At 44.1% G+C, this 15080-nt stretch overlaps 1 protein-coding gene across 1 annotated transcript; it reads left to right on the top strand.

The window, feature by feature from the left end:
* The first annotated feature begins 4465 nt into the window (after positions 1 to 4465).
* LOC129617399 (elongation factor-like GTPase 1) lies at positions 4466 to 9091 on the top strand. Its single transcript, XM_055532640.1, has 18 exons — positions 4466 to 4571; positions 4613 to 4833; positions 4883 to 5016; positions 5060 to 5228; positions 5276 to 5330; positions 5561 to 5910; positions 5955 to 6234; positions 6278 to 6378; positions 6488 to 6595; positions 6659 to 6817; positions 6910 to 7264; positions 7311 to 7652; positions 7707 to 8063; positions 8108 to 8216; positions 8264 to 8414; positions 8461 to 8853; positions 8892 to 8978; positions 9023 to 9091. The coding sequence occupies exons 1-18, from the start codon at positions 4466 to 4468 to the stop codon at positions 9089 to 9091; spliced, it is 3546 nt and encodes a 1181-aa protein (XP_055388615.1).
* Positions 9092 to 15080: the final 5989 nt, after the last annotated feature.

The raw sequence follows: 15080 nt of genomic DNA, 5'->3' as shown, positions 1-15080 counted from the left end.
GGGTAGCGTGTAATCTGTGTGACTCAAATTCATCAGGACTTTTGCTAGAGTGTTAAATGCCAAAGAGAATCCGAAAAAGTCAAACTGTAAACAATCGCGAAAATGAATCTAGAATATCGCAAAGAGTGCAATCGCCGGCTTCCAATCGGAAAGCTGCTCACGACTCTGAAAGCAGCAAACCAGAAGCATTGAGGGCGTCCCGATTTGGGGGAAAACCCAACAAAAACTTGATTGGCAAAATGATCATCCAGCACTCGCTAAAAGCTTTTGAACCGGGATTTTCCGAATCAGCCATGGTCCCCCGCACAGAAGAATTCAACGAACTCAAGGGTCTGGTTTCAAAGTATGGCTGAAGATGTCTAAAATTGATGTGCCTGGTTTTTTGTAGTTCCTCAGGTTCTCACCCTTGCATTTACGTCTGCGGCGCGCCGGGCACAGGAAAAACGTCCACAATACTTCAGCTTCTCAGATCGATACAAAGTGAAACAGATGGTAATCTCGCAATTGAAATGTTTTTGGCATTTAATGTTTGCAGCGTATGAGTATTCATATGTTAACGGTGTCATGATCTCGTCCATTCCTGAACTTCTTGCAAGCTTCGTCCTTCCATGCCCTAATTTGGAATTAAAAGTCAAGCAACGGAAAAAGACCACCGAAAACCTTACTTCCAAAGTCACCCAGGTATGCCCGCCATCAAATTGACATCATTTTTTTCTTCATAAGGCCTTTAAAACCAAAGGTCTTTCAGCGGCTTTGAATTTGATCGAAGAATCTCGAAGAGGCAAAAAACGGTGCGTTGATACTGATGTCCCCTCTCTTGCAGCCCTCTTCTGAACAGGCTGCTGATTGTGCTTGATGAAGCCGATCAAATTAACAATCTTCGAGGAAATTCCACACAAGGAATCAATACAAGGCAACAAGGTATCTATCGACATATCGATGAATGTGAAATAGTTGTGTCCTCCAGTCAAATCGACATCAAAGCAGTCCAAAGGGTTTCTTGAAGAGTTGATTCGTGCAACCCTTGAATCAAAAATCGTGTTAATTGGTAGGAGAGATTTCCAATCTTCGACGACATTCCTTGCTTCAGTTATTTCGAATTCGCTTGCACTTGGATCGTCTATGAGAGAGTCGATTCTCAGTGAACCAATTACGTCGGACAGAAAGAAGAGTTCTTGCGTAAAGGAGAGTTTGAAATTGGTTGTCTTTCAAACTTATGGGGATGAAGAACTGAAATCTATTCTGGAAAAGCGTTTTAATCTAGCGAAAATAGAAACCTTGCAAGAATTGAAAAGCGAGTTCAAGGAAATCTCCGAAGATGTGGAAGATTACATAGAATCATTTAAGCCGATTGAGAGTGTTGCTCTGACTCTAATGCTTAAGAAATTAGCTGTTCATCAGGGTGACTGCCGTCAACTGTTAGATATTTGCAGGTGAGTTTGACTCGTTGGAAGTTCATCTTGCACATAGCGATCTGTCACAAAGGTGTTTTCGGATGGAAGAAAATTGATTTTGTTTTTTTAGAGATCTTTTGAGTCGAAGGCTTCAAGAATTACACAATTTGAGTTCAGTGCGTGATAAAAAACGGTCTCATTGTTCTGAAAGCGAGGAAGAATCCATGGAATCTCCGTTTAAAAAAATAAGATCTGATTCCTCAGATGAAAGCATCAACGAATCAATAGAAGAGAGAGATGCATCGATAGCATCAACGAGTGCTTCTTCAGATTCTTCATCCCCTTCTAGAAATACTCCAATAACGCGTCGACGAAAACAAGAACTGCCAGCATCATTATCAAAATCTAGAGTAGGGCCGAGTGAAGATTCCAGGATGAGGGACAAACAACGAGCTTCAGATCTCGAAGAACTCTCTCAACAAATTAAGTCGATCTCCTTGAGAGAAACGCAGACAGTCATGGCGTCATTCTTTCAGCCTCCGAAACGGCACTTCACGCCTATCGTATCGCACGCCCCGTTGCACCAGCAAGTTCTCCTTTTCTCTGTTTGCCAAACTGTCAATGCAAAGCTGAAAGGAAGTCCAGAAGAGAAGCAGCGAGATTTTCAATCAGATGGTTCTGCTCAAGAGAAGCAGATCAAAAGAAATCAAGTTTCCCGCGAGTTTGAATGGTGTGTGGACACCAATATGGTCCAGGTAGGAATCAAATCATCCAAAGTCGTCATGCATTTCTTTACGCAGAACAATTATAAAACGTTTTGCAAGGATCATCATTTAATCGAAGAATACAACGCAATCAATTTAATGGATGGTCTATCGGGATTAGAACAAAGCGGTCTTTTGAGTAAGTGTTGAAATTAGAAGTCATAGAGATTCCTCTGTATTTAGAAATTCATCAAAAGAAGAAAACGGTGTCTAAATCCCGATTATCACGTACGAAACCAGCAATGATTGAATTGATTATTGAATCCTCAAGTATTTCGGAAATTCTCAGCGATCTCAAATCAGTTTTCAAGCGAACTTTAATGAATGATGTTTAGTCGCTTATCGCCATCATCATCATCAACCCAATGTTGGTGGTCTGTTTTCTTCTTAATGCTTTTCTCTTCCATTCCTTGAATCAATGCGTTTTGATATTAATAGGTTGCAAATCGCAGTTTCTAGTCTTTTTTGTCAACAGCTCCATCGTTCCTCAATTCTCCACACTCCGAATGAACGAATACAAACATTTCAAAAAACGACGGTGGAGTCTATCTTTGTCGCTATGAGTTGTTGGCTTGGGATTTTTGTCTTGGCACTAACACTAACTGGAGGAAGTTCACTGGAAGATCAACAATTACTAACTGGAGGAAGTTCACTGGAAGATCAACAATTACTAGAGTACAACAAAGATGAAAATCCAGTGAATCAACGCTTCTTGGCATTTCCCATCCCTATTGAAATTGTTAGCTATTCCCCTCCTGAGCGACCGACCAGTGCGCAGTGGAATGGTATGCCATGGAGTATCAATAGTTGGTGAACGAAATGTCTATTGTAGGAAACACTGTAGACGCGTTGCCATACCCGGAACAAGGAAACACTGTAGACGCGTTGCCATACCCGGAACAAGGAAACACTGTAGACGCGTTGCCATACCCGGAACAAGGAAACACTGTAGACGCGTTGCCATACCCGGAACAAGAAAACACTGTAGACGCGTTGCCATACCCGGAACAAGCAAACTCGAGGCCATCTCATCCACGGAAACAGGAAGAGGATCGAGGGATTAATAATACTCCTCACTTCATTCGAACATTTGAAGTCATTGAGAATGATGAACTTTTAGCTCGCTTCGTTATTGAAGAGATTGAGGAAATTGAGGAAGCCGCTAAGAACAAATCTAACAATAGCCCTGAAAATGAATTGCTGGCCGTTGGGGATGTTGAACACAGCGAGCAGATGCGACCGCGACTGAGAAGAGCCCAAGCCATCACTCGTTTTTCTGGCCCATTTATTGGTGAAGAACAATTCCATTCATTTGTTGCGTTTATTTTATTTGTTCTTTTCAGGATTTCCTCGTTTTCAATTTCAGCACATCGATTGCAGACTTCGTGGCGGAATTTATGGGGCATACAGTCCTTGTATCACCCCGGCATTGGCAGCTTCAAATTATCTTGATCCAGTAAATTTCTATTCGATAGAAATCTTCGCAGTTGTCTATTTTCTCAGGTGCGCAATACAATCCTAGCATACGATCCATTCAGCATTTTACGAAGTGGAAGGACTTTCGCTCAAAATGCTGGATGGATATAGACTCGTTTTTTTCTCTTTTTTTGCTACGAACACAAGACGATCTCTAGACCGAAGTGAAAATGACAATACTGAGTGAGTTATATATACTGAGTGAGTTATATATACTGAGTGAGTTATATATACTGAGTGAGTTATATATACTGAGTGAGTTATATATACTGAGTGAGTTATATATACTGAGTGAGTTATATATACTGAGTGAGTTATATATACTGAGTGAGTTATATATACTGAGTGAGTTATATATACTGAGTGAGTTAACGGATTGGAATAGCGTCCTACTTTTTGGGGCGTGCGGTGCGCTGCTATCTGTCCTTGAAACCCCAAGGGAAATTATTATTTGCACCCCTAGCCGTACCAATAACCGCATCAGGTCTCCAAGGTTCGCAGCCTCTGGTCATTAGACTAAAGTAGTTAAGGGAAGTCGGCAAAACAGATCCGTAACTTTGGGAAAATGAGTGAGTTATATATACTGAGTGAGTTATATATACTAAGTGAGTTATATATACTGAGTGAGTTATATATACTGAGTGAGTTATATATACTGAGTGAGTTATATATACTGAGTGAGTTGTATATACTGAGTGAGTTGTATATACTGAGTGAGTTGTATATACTGAGTGAGTTATATATACTGAGTGAGTTATACTGACGTTACTGAGTGAGTTGACAAGAGTGAGATGGTTCTCCTGCGAACAGATGGTTCACCTGAAATTCTGAATGGAACGGAATCATCTAGCGTACAAAGTGTTTGATCCGGATCTTGTAGGGAATTCATCTCCAGAACGAATTCGTAACGTGTGCGTTCTAGCGCATGTCGATCATGGTGAGCTCCAACCAGACAGGATGGACTCATTCATCCCTCAGGCAAAACAACTCTTTCTGATCATCTCATCTCTTCTAATGGATTAATCAGTCAACGCTCAGCTGGGCAGTTACGATTTCTTGACTCGCGTGAAGATGAACAACGTCGCTTGATAACAATGAAGGCCAGTTGCATCACACTGAGCTTTATTCCGGAAGTCGACTCTCAGCCATACTGGATCAACCTGATCGACTCGCCAGGCCACGTCGATTTTTCTACTGAGGTCATTCCTTCATCCATCAACAAACGCCTGATCTCGTTTCTCTGTCCAGGTATCCGCTGCGACACGTCTGAGTGATGGAGCCTTAATCCTTATTGATGCCATTGAAGGAGTATGCCCTCAGACGCGACAAGTTATTTTGCGGGCTTTCGCTGAACGAACGAAACTTCTTCTTGTGATTAACAAGTGCGTTGTGGAATATCTCTCTTATCATCAATGCTTTGAACAGGATGGACCGTCTTTTCACTGAGTTATGTTTGTCTCCCTCTGAAGTTTATTCCCACTTATGTACAATTTTGGAACAAGTGAACGTGACAACGCAACAACTATTAGTAGAGGAAGCGATGCGATCTTCAGTAACGAAAGCTCCAGAGACGGATGAAGACATTAACACTCAGGTGCAACTGAAATGGCTAAACTGTTTCAATTTTGTTGTCTTTTGTAGCATTTTGAAATTGATGACGAAGTTGAAGCTGAAGTTCAATTCAGCCCAGAAAAACGTAATTGCCTGCTGGCCACGTCCAAAAAGACAAACGTGTTGTTGTTACTGTTTCTTAACAGAAAACGTCGTGTTTTGCTCTTCTCTGCACAGCTGGGCGTTTGACCTGAAGACGTTCGCTCGAACTGTTGCACAGAAGTTGGAACTTCCTGATAAGGTGCGTCTCTGATTTTTGTAAATCAGGGGTTCGTTTCTGTATGAGATGGTGATAACAGGCTATGGTTGTAACAGGCCATTCCAAAACTGACAGCAGCATTGTGGGGAGATTATTATTTGAACCCAAAGACCAAAGTCATTTCAAGAAAGCCTCCCAGAAGCGCAAGCAATCCGATGATCATCCAATTGGTTTTCGATCAGCTGTGGAAGGTGAGACACTGACGAAGTGGAATAATGGAATACGTCTCTCTGTACTTCAGGTGTACAATTGTACTGTACACAATTTCGATAGAACAAGCGTTAATAAAATCCTGCATGGTTTGAACTTATCCGGAGCTATCAGAGATGCGTCAAGCCTGAAAGACAGCAATTCAGCAATCAGAGCTATAATGTCCGCATGGTTGCCATTGTCAACAAATCTTCTTGTAAGTCTTTGAATCTGATGATGACCACATGCCTTTTTGATCAGAAAGCCATCGTTGACAAGCTCCCAAGTCCGGTTGAATCGTCTGAACACAGATTGGTGCAATTGCTACCAGGATTCAAAACCTATGTTCAAGGAATTGATGCGAAGATTGACAATTCCTCGACAAGAAAGGAGAACAGCGAGGCAAATCCTGAGAGGCTTCGCGTCTACGATTCATTGAGAAAATGCGGAACAAACCCGGATGATCGCATCGTCATTTATGCTGCGAAGTTCTTGGGAGCCGATTTGAGGAATTTAAGGTTAACTGGAGACAAACTGAGTGGTGTGTACACCCTTGGCGTCGTTGCTCTATTTTGCATGAACAGGGAATGAGAGGCTCTCGGATTTTGTGACGATCTCAAGAGTGTTGAGTGGAACCGTTTCAGTAGGGACTACTCTTTATGTCTGTGGAACTGAATTTGTTCAAGTGAGTTAGATTGTAACAAAGTTGAGTGGCAGTATATCGTATCAGTGATCATATCGTAGCGACTCCGTTATGTAATCCATTCAATACTCGAATTATCTTTCTATTACAGCAACGATGTTTGTCGTCATCGAGCGAAGAGTCAACAACTCAAACATCGACTGTCATTGTCAGTCGGATGTTTTATCTTTTAGGACAGGATCTGGTCGAAACGAAAATGGTACTGAGCCTCTGATAAACTCCATTAGAGACCATCTTGAGATTGAATCTTGATGTTGTTCAGGTTCGCGCTGGCGCTGTGGTTGCTCTGTGTCTTCAGAGGCCGTCAGTTGATGATGGATCCACTGATAGTCATCAGATCGATGACGTACTTGCGTGGGTGATGTCGCTTAGAGATCCTCACGCGAAGAGACAAGCTCTCAATCGTGGTGTAGAACTCCGGGTGAGAATGCGAAGTCACTAGAGGACGACGTTATACAACGCTGCGAACTGAAGTTTTTAGTATTCTGTCTTGCTTTCCATCTTTCTGAACAGACTGATCGGACTCTTTCAAGCATCGATCGATGTATCACTCTTTCGGATTCCCCTTTCTGTCCGCCGTTGAAAACTCCATACTCTGAAGTGAGCAGTGGTTGGACGATCCCCGCGTATCAGAAACCATTTTCTTGCCAGATCTCATCCGCGATTGTTCGCGTTTGTTTGGAACCAAAAGACCTTCAAGACACGACTGCAATGCTACGAGGCCTTGCCACGCTCTATAAAGCAGATCCTGGAGTCGAAGTAGACGTTCTCGATAGTGGCGAGGTGACATTGGGATGTTCCGGCGAAGTGCATTTGGACAAATGTATCAACGACCTTCAGAACCTTTACGCCCAAGTGGAGATTAATGGTGAGTGCAGATTGTTCTGGAAATCTTAAGAGTCTGCTGGTTTCAGTTTCAGCTCCTGTGGTTGCTGTACGGGAAAGTCTTTCGTTTGCTCAGCCCTCATTGCCAACGCAATCAATCTCTACTGCCGTTCCGTTTCCCCCGTGGGCTTCCGTTGTGTCCGAAAAACTTGGAGGAATCGAAGAAGATCCCAACACGGTACACACGTGTGAGGAATCTGATGTCCCAAATCCTGCATCTGACTCACACTATGATGGAGGTTTGAAACATTCCTTTCCGTCAATTGGAGCCTCATTGCAAATGGAATCTGACAAAAGCAACGTAGTGGTTGGTGTGACACCGAACAACGTCTACGCATTTAGAATGCGAGCTGAACCTTTACCAGGCGCTGGTGAGTTGAAAGTGTAAACTCCATGCTGTGTTGGATGGTTGTTTTTTTGTGCAGTTCTGGAGTGGTTAGATCAGAATGCAGCAGAACTGCAATTGAGACTAAGCCAGCATGATCACCATTTGAAGGACCCAAGCCTCTATGGATCTCAAGGAGATATGGACTTTGCAGACTTGGATTCCCTCGATCAAGATATTGCAAATCTTTGGGAGCATTCGTGGGACAGCGACCAAGAACCGAGTGTAGATCAGGAGCATTCCATATCCAGCAATCGACTTCTTCGGGCCCCCAAGGATTCGTTGAGCGTGTTCTCTGGCTCAAGGCGCAGTCCTGGACGTCTTCTTGGCGTCGCTGTTTCTCGTGGAAGTCGCAATCTTTTTTTCTGGTCTGTTGAATCTGGGCAGAAGCTTCCAGGTCGGTTCACACTGTGTTGTGCATTTTTCATCGATTCTGTACAGATGACCATTTCTCCGAGATTCCTTCTTCCCTTCGTCGTCTTCTCCCTTCTATGATTACTGGATTTGAGTTGGCCTCTCAATCTGGTCCATTCTGTGAAGAACCAGTTGTGTGAGTCTTCGCTGGCGGTTCCAAGTTCTAACTGTCGTTCATTGTAGGGGTGTTGCGTTTTGTATCGAAGCTTTCACAAATCAGGGCGGTATTGTTGATGGAGGAGCAGTCAATTCATCCATCGGAGACTCTCCAAGTGCAAAAGACGACAAAGCGACAACAGTAGCTAGCCAACCATACGGTCCCGTCTCTGGGCAGGTAACTACTGGTTGCTGAGTGGCTTGTCCAAACTGTAAAAAATCAGGTCATCAGCTGCATCAAGGATTGCTGTCGTCGTTCTCTAATGCAACGAGGTCGCGTCCGAATCTACGAAGCAGTGCAACGTCTTGGTGAGGCTTCCTTTTGCCACGCGCTTGTATTGTTCCTCTTTGTAGAGCTGCACTGTGAGCAGGAAGTTCTTGGACGCGCTTATGGCGTTTTGTCAAAGCGACGGGCTCAAATCGTTTCCGAAGCGCTTCGTGAGGGAACGAGTCTCTTCGCAGTTGAGGCGTTTCTTCCAATTATTGAATCGTTCGGATTAGCACTCGAATTAAGGAGTCGAGCAAGCGGTCAAGTTTCATTGCACGTGCAGTTTTCGCACTGGCAAATGATAGAGGAAGATCCTTTTCCCGAAGCGTTGATGTCAGAAGAGGTGAGTGTGAATTGTAGAGGAAACGATTAAAGGGCTTCACGCAGGAATTGGAGGATGAGGGGGAGTCAGGATTCCTTAGTTTTCCTTCAAATATCTCGCGAAAGATCATTTATACAATTCGCAAACGAAAGGTGAGGTCTCCATTCACTAGCTTCAGTTGTGTAAAATGTTGCAGGGACTGCCAACTGACGAGAAAGTTGTTGCCACAGCAACAAAGCAACGAACCCTTACGAGAAACAAATAGTTGCCATCTTTATGCTTCGCGTCGTTCATGTTGTGCTAGCAGTACAAATGAGTTGACTTACTGGCCCAGGACATTCATGTGAACACAGCCACTTGAGAGTACACTTATTGAGTACAGACCACACAGTGACAGTGACCTTCTGTGGGACACAAAAGATGTGCCTGAAAATGTTGTTTTTCGGCATCGCCTTGCTTTCCATCTGTTGGGGTGCAGATGCGTGGTTCAAGACGGTACGGTTTCAATCCCGACATTTCAATTCTGTTCGTTTCATTCAGGGACATTTTCTTATCGCCCAAATTGCGAAAACCAATCTCCCCGACTCTCAAATCAAATTAATTGAAGGACAACTAAGACATTTTGATGTCTTCTATCCAGGTAAGATCCAAGTTTTTTTTCTTTTTATGTTCCGATATTGCAGGGAGCTCAAGCATTGTCTCCTGTGCCACTTGGGCTGACCGGCTCAAGTACAACGACATTGGGCTAACTGTAGGTTCATAAAGTGTTTCCAACTGATAACGCGCTTCATTCCAGTTGTTCGATTCTCTTCACCGCGTATCAAGGGTTTACAATCCCGCCAACATCGCCATTCGAAAACCACTAGAGTACCAACCCTATCCAGGGACAAGCGCCGCTGACATGTTAGAAAGCTTCCTGAAGGGAATTCCTGGATTACCTCAAAGTCAGCTTTCTCATGATCCAGCAGGCTGTAGTGATGCCTTGCAGATAATCCATGGGTGCGGAATATCCAGGCGACTACTAGCACATCTCCACTGGATGGATTCAGCTGGAATTTTCGCTTACGGTGAGTCAATTATCAATCATTTTTGTGTGGCTCAATTCTTTATTTTTCTAGATATATAATTCACTCTCTGGGAGATATTCACCAACCATTTCACGCTTGTGAAACCTTTACCAAACAATTTCCTCGTGGTGATAAGGGAGGCGGCAAGGTCTGTCCTAATGTTAAGGTTCCAACGTTTTTGATCAGATTAAGATTGATTCTCGTCATGGACACTCAAACCTCCATTACTTTTGGGACGCGTGTGGACTTCCGAAGGAAAGCGGGAATGCCATTGCTAAGCGAGTACGCCAGGAGACAAACAGCTTCAAAAAATGATCTGACTCTCAGGCGACGAGGCTCATGAATCGCTACCCGAAGTCGCATTTTGGCCAGCGTTTGGATCTCAAGACATTCGAAGACGTCTCAAGAGAAACCTTTGATATTTGTACGAAGATCCACCCAGGTGTGATTCTGGCATCGTAGTAGTGGTCAGTCGTTCTGCTTCAGTCCGAAATTGGAACTCGAACGAACCTTATGGAAGGATGCCCATCACACTCTCCCCAAGTTATGTAGCTAATGTTAAGAATTTGTGTCAAGAGCAGATTGTAATAGCAGGTTATCGACTAGGGGAGGTGCTTTCCGCAATTGGTGAAGCGCTTGAGCGAGTCCCTGGAAAGAACCCAGCACCATCTCCTGCCAGATGCGAAGTCACTAGCGCAATCCTAATCGTTCTGTCGGGCGCTCTCTTCACGTTCTAACAGTTGAATGTTCTAGATTCAACTCTTTGATTCGGATTCTTCTTTCTGTCCGCCGCTGAAAACTTCATCCTTTGATTGGAAGGGACGAGATAGCAATGTTATGAGGACTCGCGGTTCCTGGAGTCCAAGTAGGCCTTCTTGATAGTCGGGATGTAGTTCCTCTTAGAAGTGGTTCGTTTATTTTTAAGGTTGTCTATATTTTTCGTTCTTTCTTTCTGTCAAACTATAGCCCTCAGCGTTCTGTGGGAAGCACGATGACTTGCGAAACGCTTTTGATGTTGCCGAGTTTGAGGGGGACTGCATCGGATCGTCCAATCTGTGCATCAGAGTCCATTCTAACGCAGTTTTGAAAGACGGGCGATTTAATGTCTTAGTTCGGTGACGTGACAGTCAACCCGGTGCAGAAAACGATAGTCACAACAAACGGAGTTGTGAACTCTAATACGGTCTAGCGACCAAATGGGCTTCGCTAAGGAATGCTTGATGGACCTGGTCACTTGCATGCAGAGGTCTTCCTGTCAGGACATGATGTTGTTTTTCGGCATCGCTTTGCTTTCCATCTGTTGGGGTGCAGATGCGTGGTTCTCGACGGTACGGTTTCAATCCCGACATTTCAATTCTGTTCGTTTCATTCAGGGACATTTTCTTATCGCCCAAATTGCGAAAACCAATCTCCCCAACTCTCAAATCAAATTAATTGAAGACCAGCTGATACATTTTGATGTCTTCTATCCAGGCGAGATCCGAATTTTCTTTTCTTTTCATGCTTCGGTCTTGCAGGGAAGTCAAGCATTGTCTCCTGTGCCAGTTGGGCTGACGATCTCAAGGATTCCGGAGTTTCACTATCTGTGGGTTCATGATTGATGTGGGAACAGTACATGTGCTTCCTTCCAGTTCTTTGATCCACTTCACCGCGTATCAAGGGTTCACAATCCCGCCAACATCGACATTAGAGCACCTCTGAAGTACCAACCCTATCCAGGGACAAGCGCCGTTGACATGTTAGAAAGCTTCTGAAGGGAATTCCTGGATTACCTCAAAGTCAGCTTTCTCATGATCCAGCAGGCTGTAGTGATGCCTTGCAGATAATCCATGGGTGCGGAATATTCGGGCGACTACTAGCACATCTCCACTGGATGGTTTCAGTTGGAATTTGCGCTTGCGGTGAGTCAACTATCATTTTTTTTGTGGCTCAATTCTTTATTTTTGTAGATATATAATTCACTCTCTGGGAGATATTCACCAACCATTTCACGCTTGTGAAACGTTTACCAAACAATTCCCTGAGGGTGATAAGGGAGGCGGCAAGGTCGGTTCTAATATTCAGCTTCCAAAGGCTCATTTCTTATCGTTCAGCTCACGCTTGATTCTCGTCATGGACACTCAAACCTCCATTACTTTTGGGACGCGTGTCGACTTCCAAAGGAAAGCGGAAACGCCATTGTTGATCGAGTACGTCTGAACGCCTTCGAAAAATGATCTGACTTACTTCAGGCGAATACCCTCATGAATCAGTACCCGAAATCGCATTTTGGAAGTCGATTGAATGTTCACACATTCGACGAGGTTTCGAGAGAAAGCTACGATATTTGTACCAGAGATGCACACCCAGGTATGCTCTCGCATCGCAGTAGTCCTCATCCATTCTGCCTTAGTCGTCAATTGGAACTCACAGGACCCTTATGGAAAACTGCCCATCATACTCTCCACGAATTATGTGGCAAATGTTGAGCGTCTGTGTCGAGAGCAGATTGTACTGGCAGGGTATCGCCTAGGGGAGGTGCTTTCCGCCATCGGCGACGCTCTCGAGGCAATCCCTGGGAAGAGTCCAGCGTTGTCACAGTCTCTGCCATATCCGTCACAATCTCAGCCACAGTCTCTGCCATATCCGTCACAATCTCAGCCACAGTCTCTGCCATATCCGTCACAATCTCAGCCACAGTCTCTGCCATATCCGTCACAATCTCAGCCACAGTCTCTGCCATATCCGTCACAATCTCAGCTACAGTCTCTGCCATATCCGTCACAATCTCAGCCACAGTCTCTGCCATATCCGTCACAATCTCAGCCACAGTCTCTGCCATATCCGTCACAACCTCAGCCACTGGTTGATTCACACCGAACAAGCCTCTCACCCGAGCTCATGTTCATGCTCATGCAGGACGCGCGAACACATCGAAGGTACAGAAGGAAAGATCACGGAAAACGAGACAAGAAACGAGAGAAGAAACGAAGAGAGAAAGATGACAAAAAGAGAGATGACAAAAAGAGAGATGACAAAAAGAGAGATGACAAGAAGAGAGATGACAGCAGGAGAAAGAGGGTGAGGACGTACTCGGTCTGAGCCCTTAGCTTGGTAAAGAATTTATATTTAAAATGTTCGAGGCAAGGGGTGATGAAGGAGTGATGTTGAAGGAATTTCAGGCGAAGCTTAAGGTTCCTCAGACTCAATTGAGAAGCGCTTTAGAAGAAGTCGGCCAGTACACATCTAGAGGAACCCAAAGGGCAAGGTGGTACCTCAAGAACGAATTTTCGGTGAAGGGAACAGGATAATTTTTTTTTTTGTGTTTATTTTATGTCTCTATGTTGATTCCGCTCGTTAGCGTGTATGTAGTATATATTTAACTGTGAACAAACTAGTCCATACGAGACACAAATGTTTCGAATCATGGACTCGTCAATTTCGATAAATTGGAACTCAAAATGAGAATCGCTGTTTCACATGCTTTCACATTAAGCGGCGTATTGCAGACTGTTTGCCTGATCACTATGAATAGATCAACATCTTTGTGTCTTTCTCCTGTCAGAGGTCTCAATGCGATATTTAAGTGTTCCCACTATCGATTTTATCATTCTGTGGAAAGTATGCTAGGGATAAACAAAAATGACGTTGCCGCATACAAATCGATATTCCGTGATCATCCCCTACGTCGACGGACCGACATCCCTGATGATTCACACCTATGGTCATTGTCGGGTCGTCGTGGTGGATCAATCGTCAACGCCATGGATATTCCTCTGATCTCTGAAATTGAGGAAAGTATTCCACGAAGTTACGACAACGAGAAAAAGAATCGAAAACTGTCGTATCCCGCACATCCAGTTGCGAAGTCGATGAAGTCGCTGGCCCGGTATCCTCTGAATTGGATGTTGAGACATATCGCTCTCCATATTGGGGTGGTCACCCAAATTGACGCTGATGCTGTTGTGATTGGGACAAATTCATCGCTTACAAGATATCAGTTTTCAACCCAGCATGTTTATAACCCGGAATCTGAGACAATTCAAGAGTCTGTTAACCCTAAAGGGAATTTCAAGTCAGTAGCACCAATCACTAAAACAGGAGACTGTCGAATCTGGCAGGGCACGAGCTGGAACAATTCATTCAACGAACAAGTTGAACTGCGCGGCTAGAGTCGCACTCCGAGTCGTTGAACCCAGTTATCCAAATGAACAAGAATACAGATTGTGTGTCCGTAGCGTGATGAAACGCGTTACAGGAAAACAGTACCGTTCGGTGGTTTTCCCCATCTTGGGATTGATGCATGTGGGACACTACAATGCTTCACGATGGACCCTAGAAGAAATCAAGGACTGGATGGCGATAAACGAGACAATGATCAGAAACGAAGTAAGAAGGTCGAAAGACTTCAACCTTGTCAACTTTTTCAGAATCCCTCGTTTCGAATTGTTATCGTTCTCGAATGGGCAAAAGACTGGCGGCTCGTCAACGATATGATCAGAACCGTTCTATGTGGAAATCGATCCAAATTGGGAAATGTGAGAATGAAACAACGAAAGACGAACTATCCACTCGAGAAACTTCATCATCGGGTAACAAGGATCCCAACTGGAGAAGAAGCATTAAAACTTGTCAAATTGAAAATGAAGCGTTCGCAAGAACGAGCAAAAAAAGAAACTCCAAAGAAGTCGTTATCTGGACATGGCGATTATCGAGTCATACGACAGCCAAAAATTTCTGCTCTGAAATTGTAATTTTCCGTCAATCAATGAATTAGTTCAGAAGACTGACATTCTTATGTTAAACGAGTAGTCGTGGCTCTCTCCTTTAGTTCTGTTATCTGGCCTGATGGCGGATGTCTTCGAGTTCAGAGAATCCCCAACAGGGGGAGGTAACTTAAGAGTAAAAATAGATCAATTTCAGTCTGCGCTTTCAGGCCTTTTCGCGCTAAGGGCGCTTCCTACACTTGGCTCGATTCTAATTGATGCTGAAAGCCCGATTGTTTCTGCCCAACAGCCACTCAGCAGAGCGTTGACCCTGAACTGCGCCTATTGTGGAGGCTATCTGGGATCTCCGGCCTGCCAAGCAAAACATTTGCTGTTGTCGGATATTGGAGCCGAGAGTTGGGCTAGATATATTCCAGAAGTCTCTGATCCATCAACAGGCATTGAATCAGTTTTAGGAAGAGAAAATGCGTTTGAGCCAATT

Source organism: Condylostylus longicornis, unplaced genomic scaffold (genome assembly GCF_029603195.1).
Source record: "Condylostylus longicornis isolate FDR11 unplaced genomic scaffold, ASM2960319v2 ptg000519l, whole genome shotgun sequence".
Lineage (NCBI taxonomy): Eukaryota > Metazoa > Arthropoda > Insecta > Diptera > Dolichopodidae > Condylostylus > Condylostylus longicornis.
The sequence above is the reverse complement of the archived record's forward strand: the minus strand, read 5'-3'. Positions and strand labels throughout refer to the sequence as shown.

Bases quoted from the DNA above. Each gene is read 5' to 3' on its own strand.
- LOC129617399 (XM_055532640.1), top strand. From the start codon at position 4,466: ATGGAACGGAATCATCTAGCGTACAAAGTGTTTGATCCGGATCTTGTA. The intron at 4,834-4,882 runs GTCATTCCTTCA...TTCTCTGTCCAG, and splicing joins ACGTCGATTTTTCTACTGAG to GTATCCGCTGCGACACGTCT. The intron at 6,596-6,658 runs GTACTGAGCCTC...GATGTTGTTCAG, and splicing joins ATCTGGTCGAAACGAAAATG to GTTCGCGCTGGCGCTGTGGT.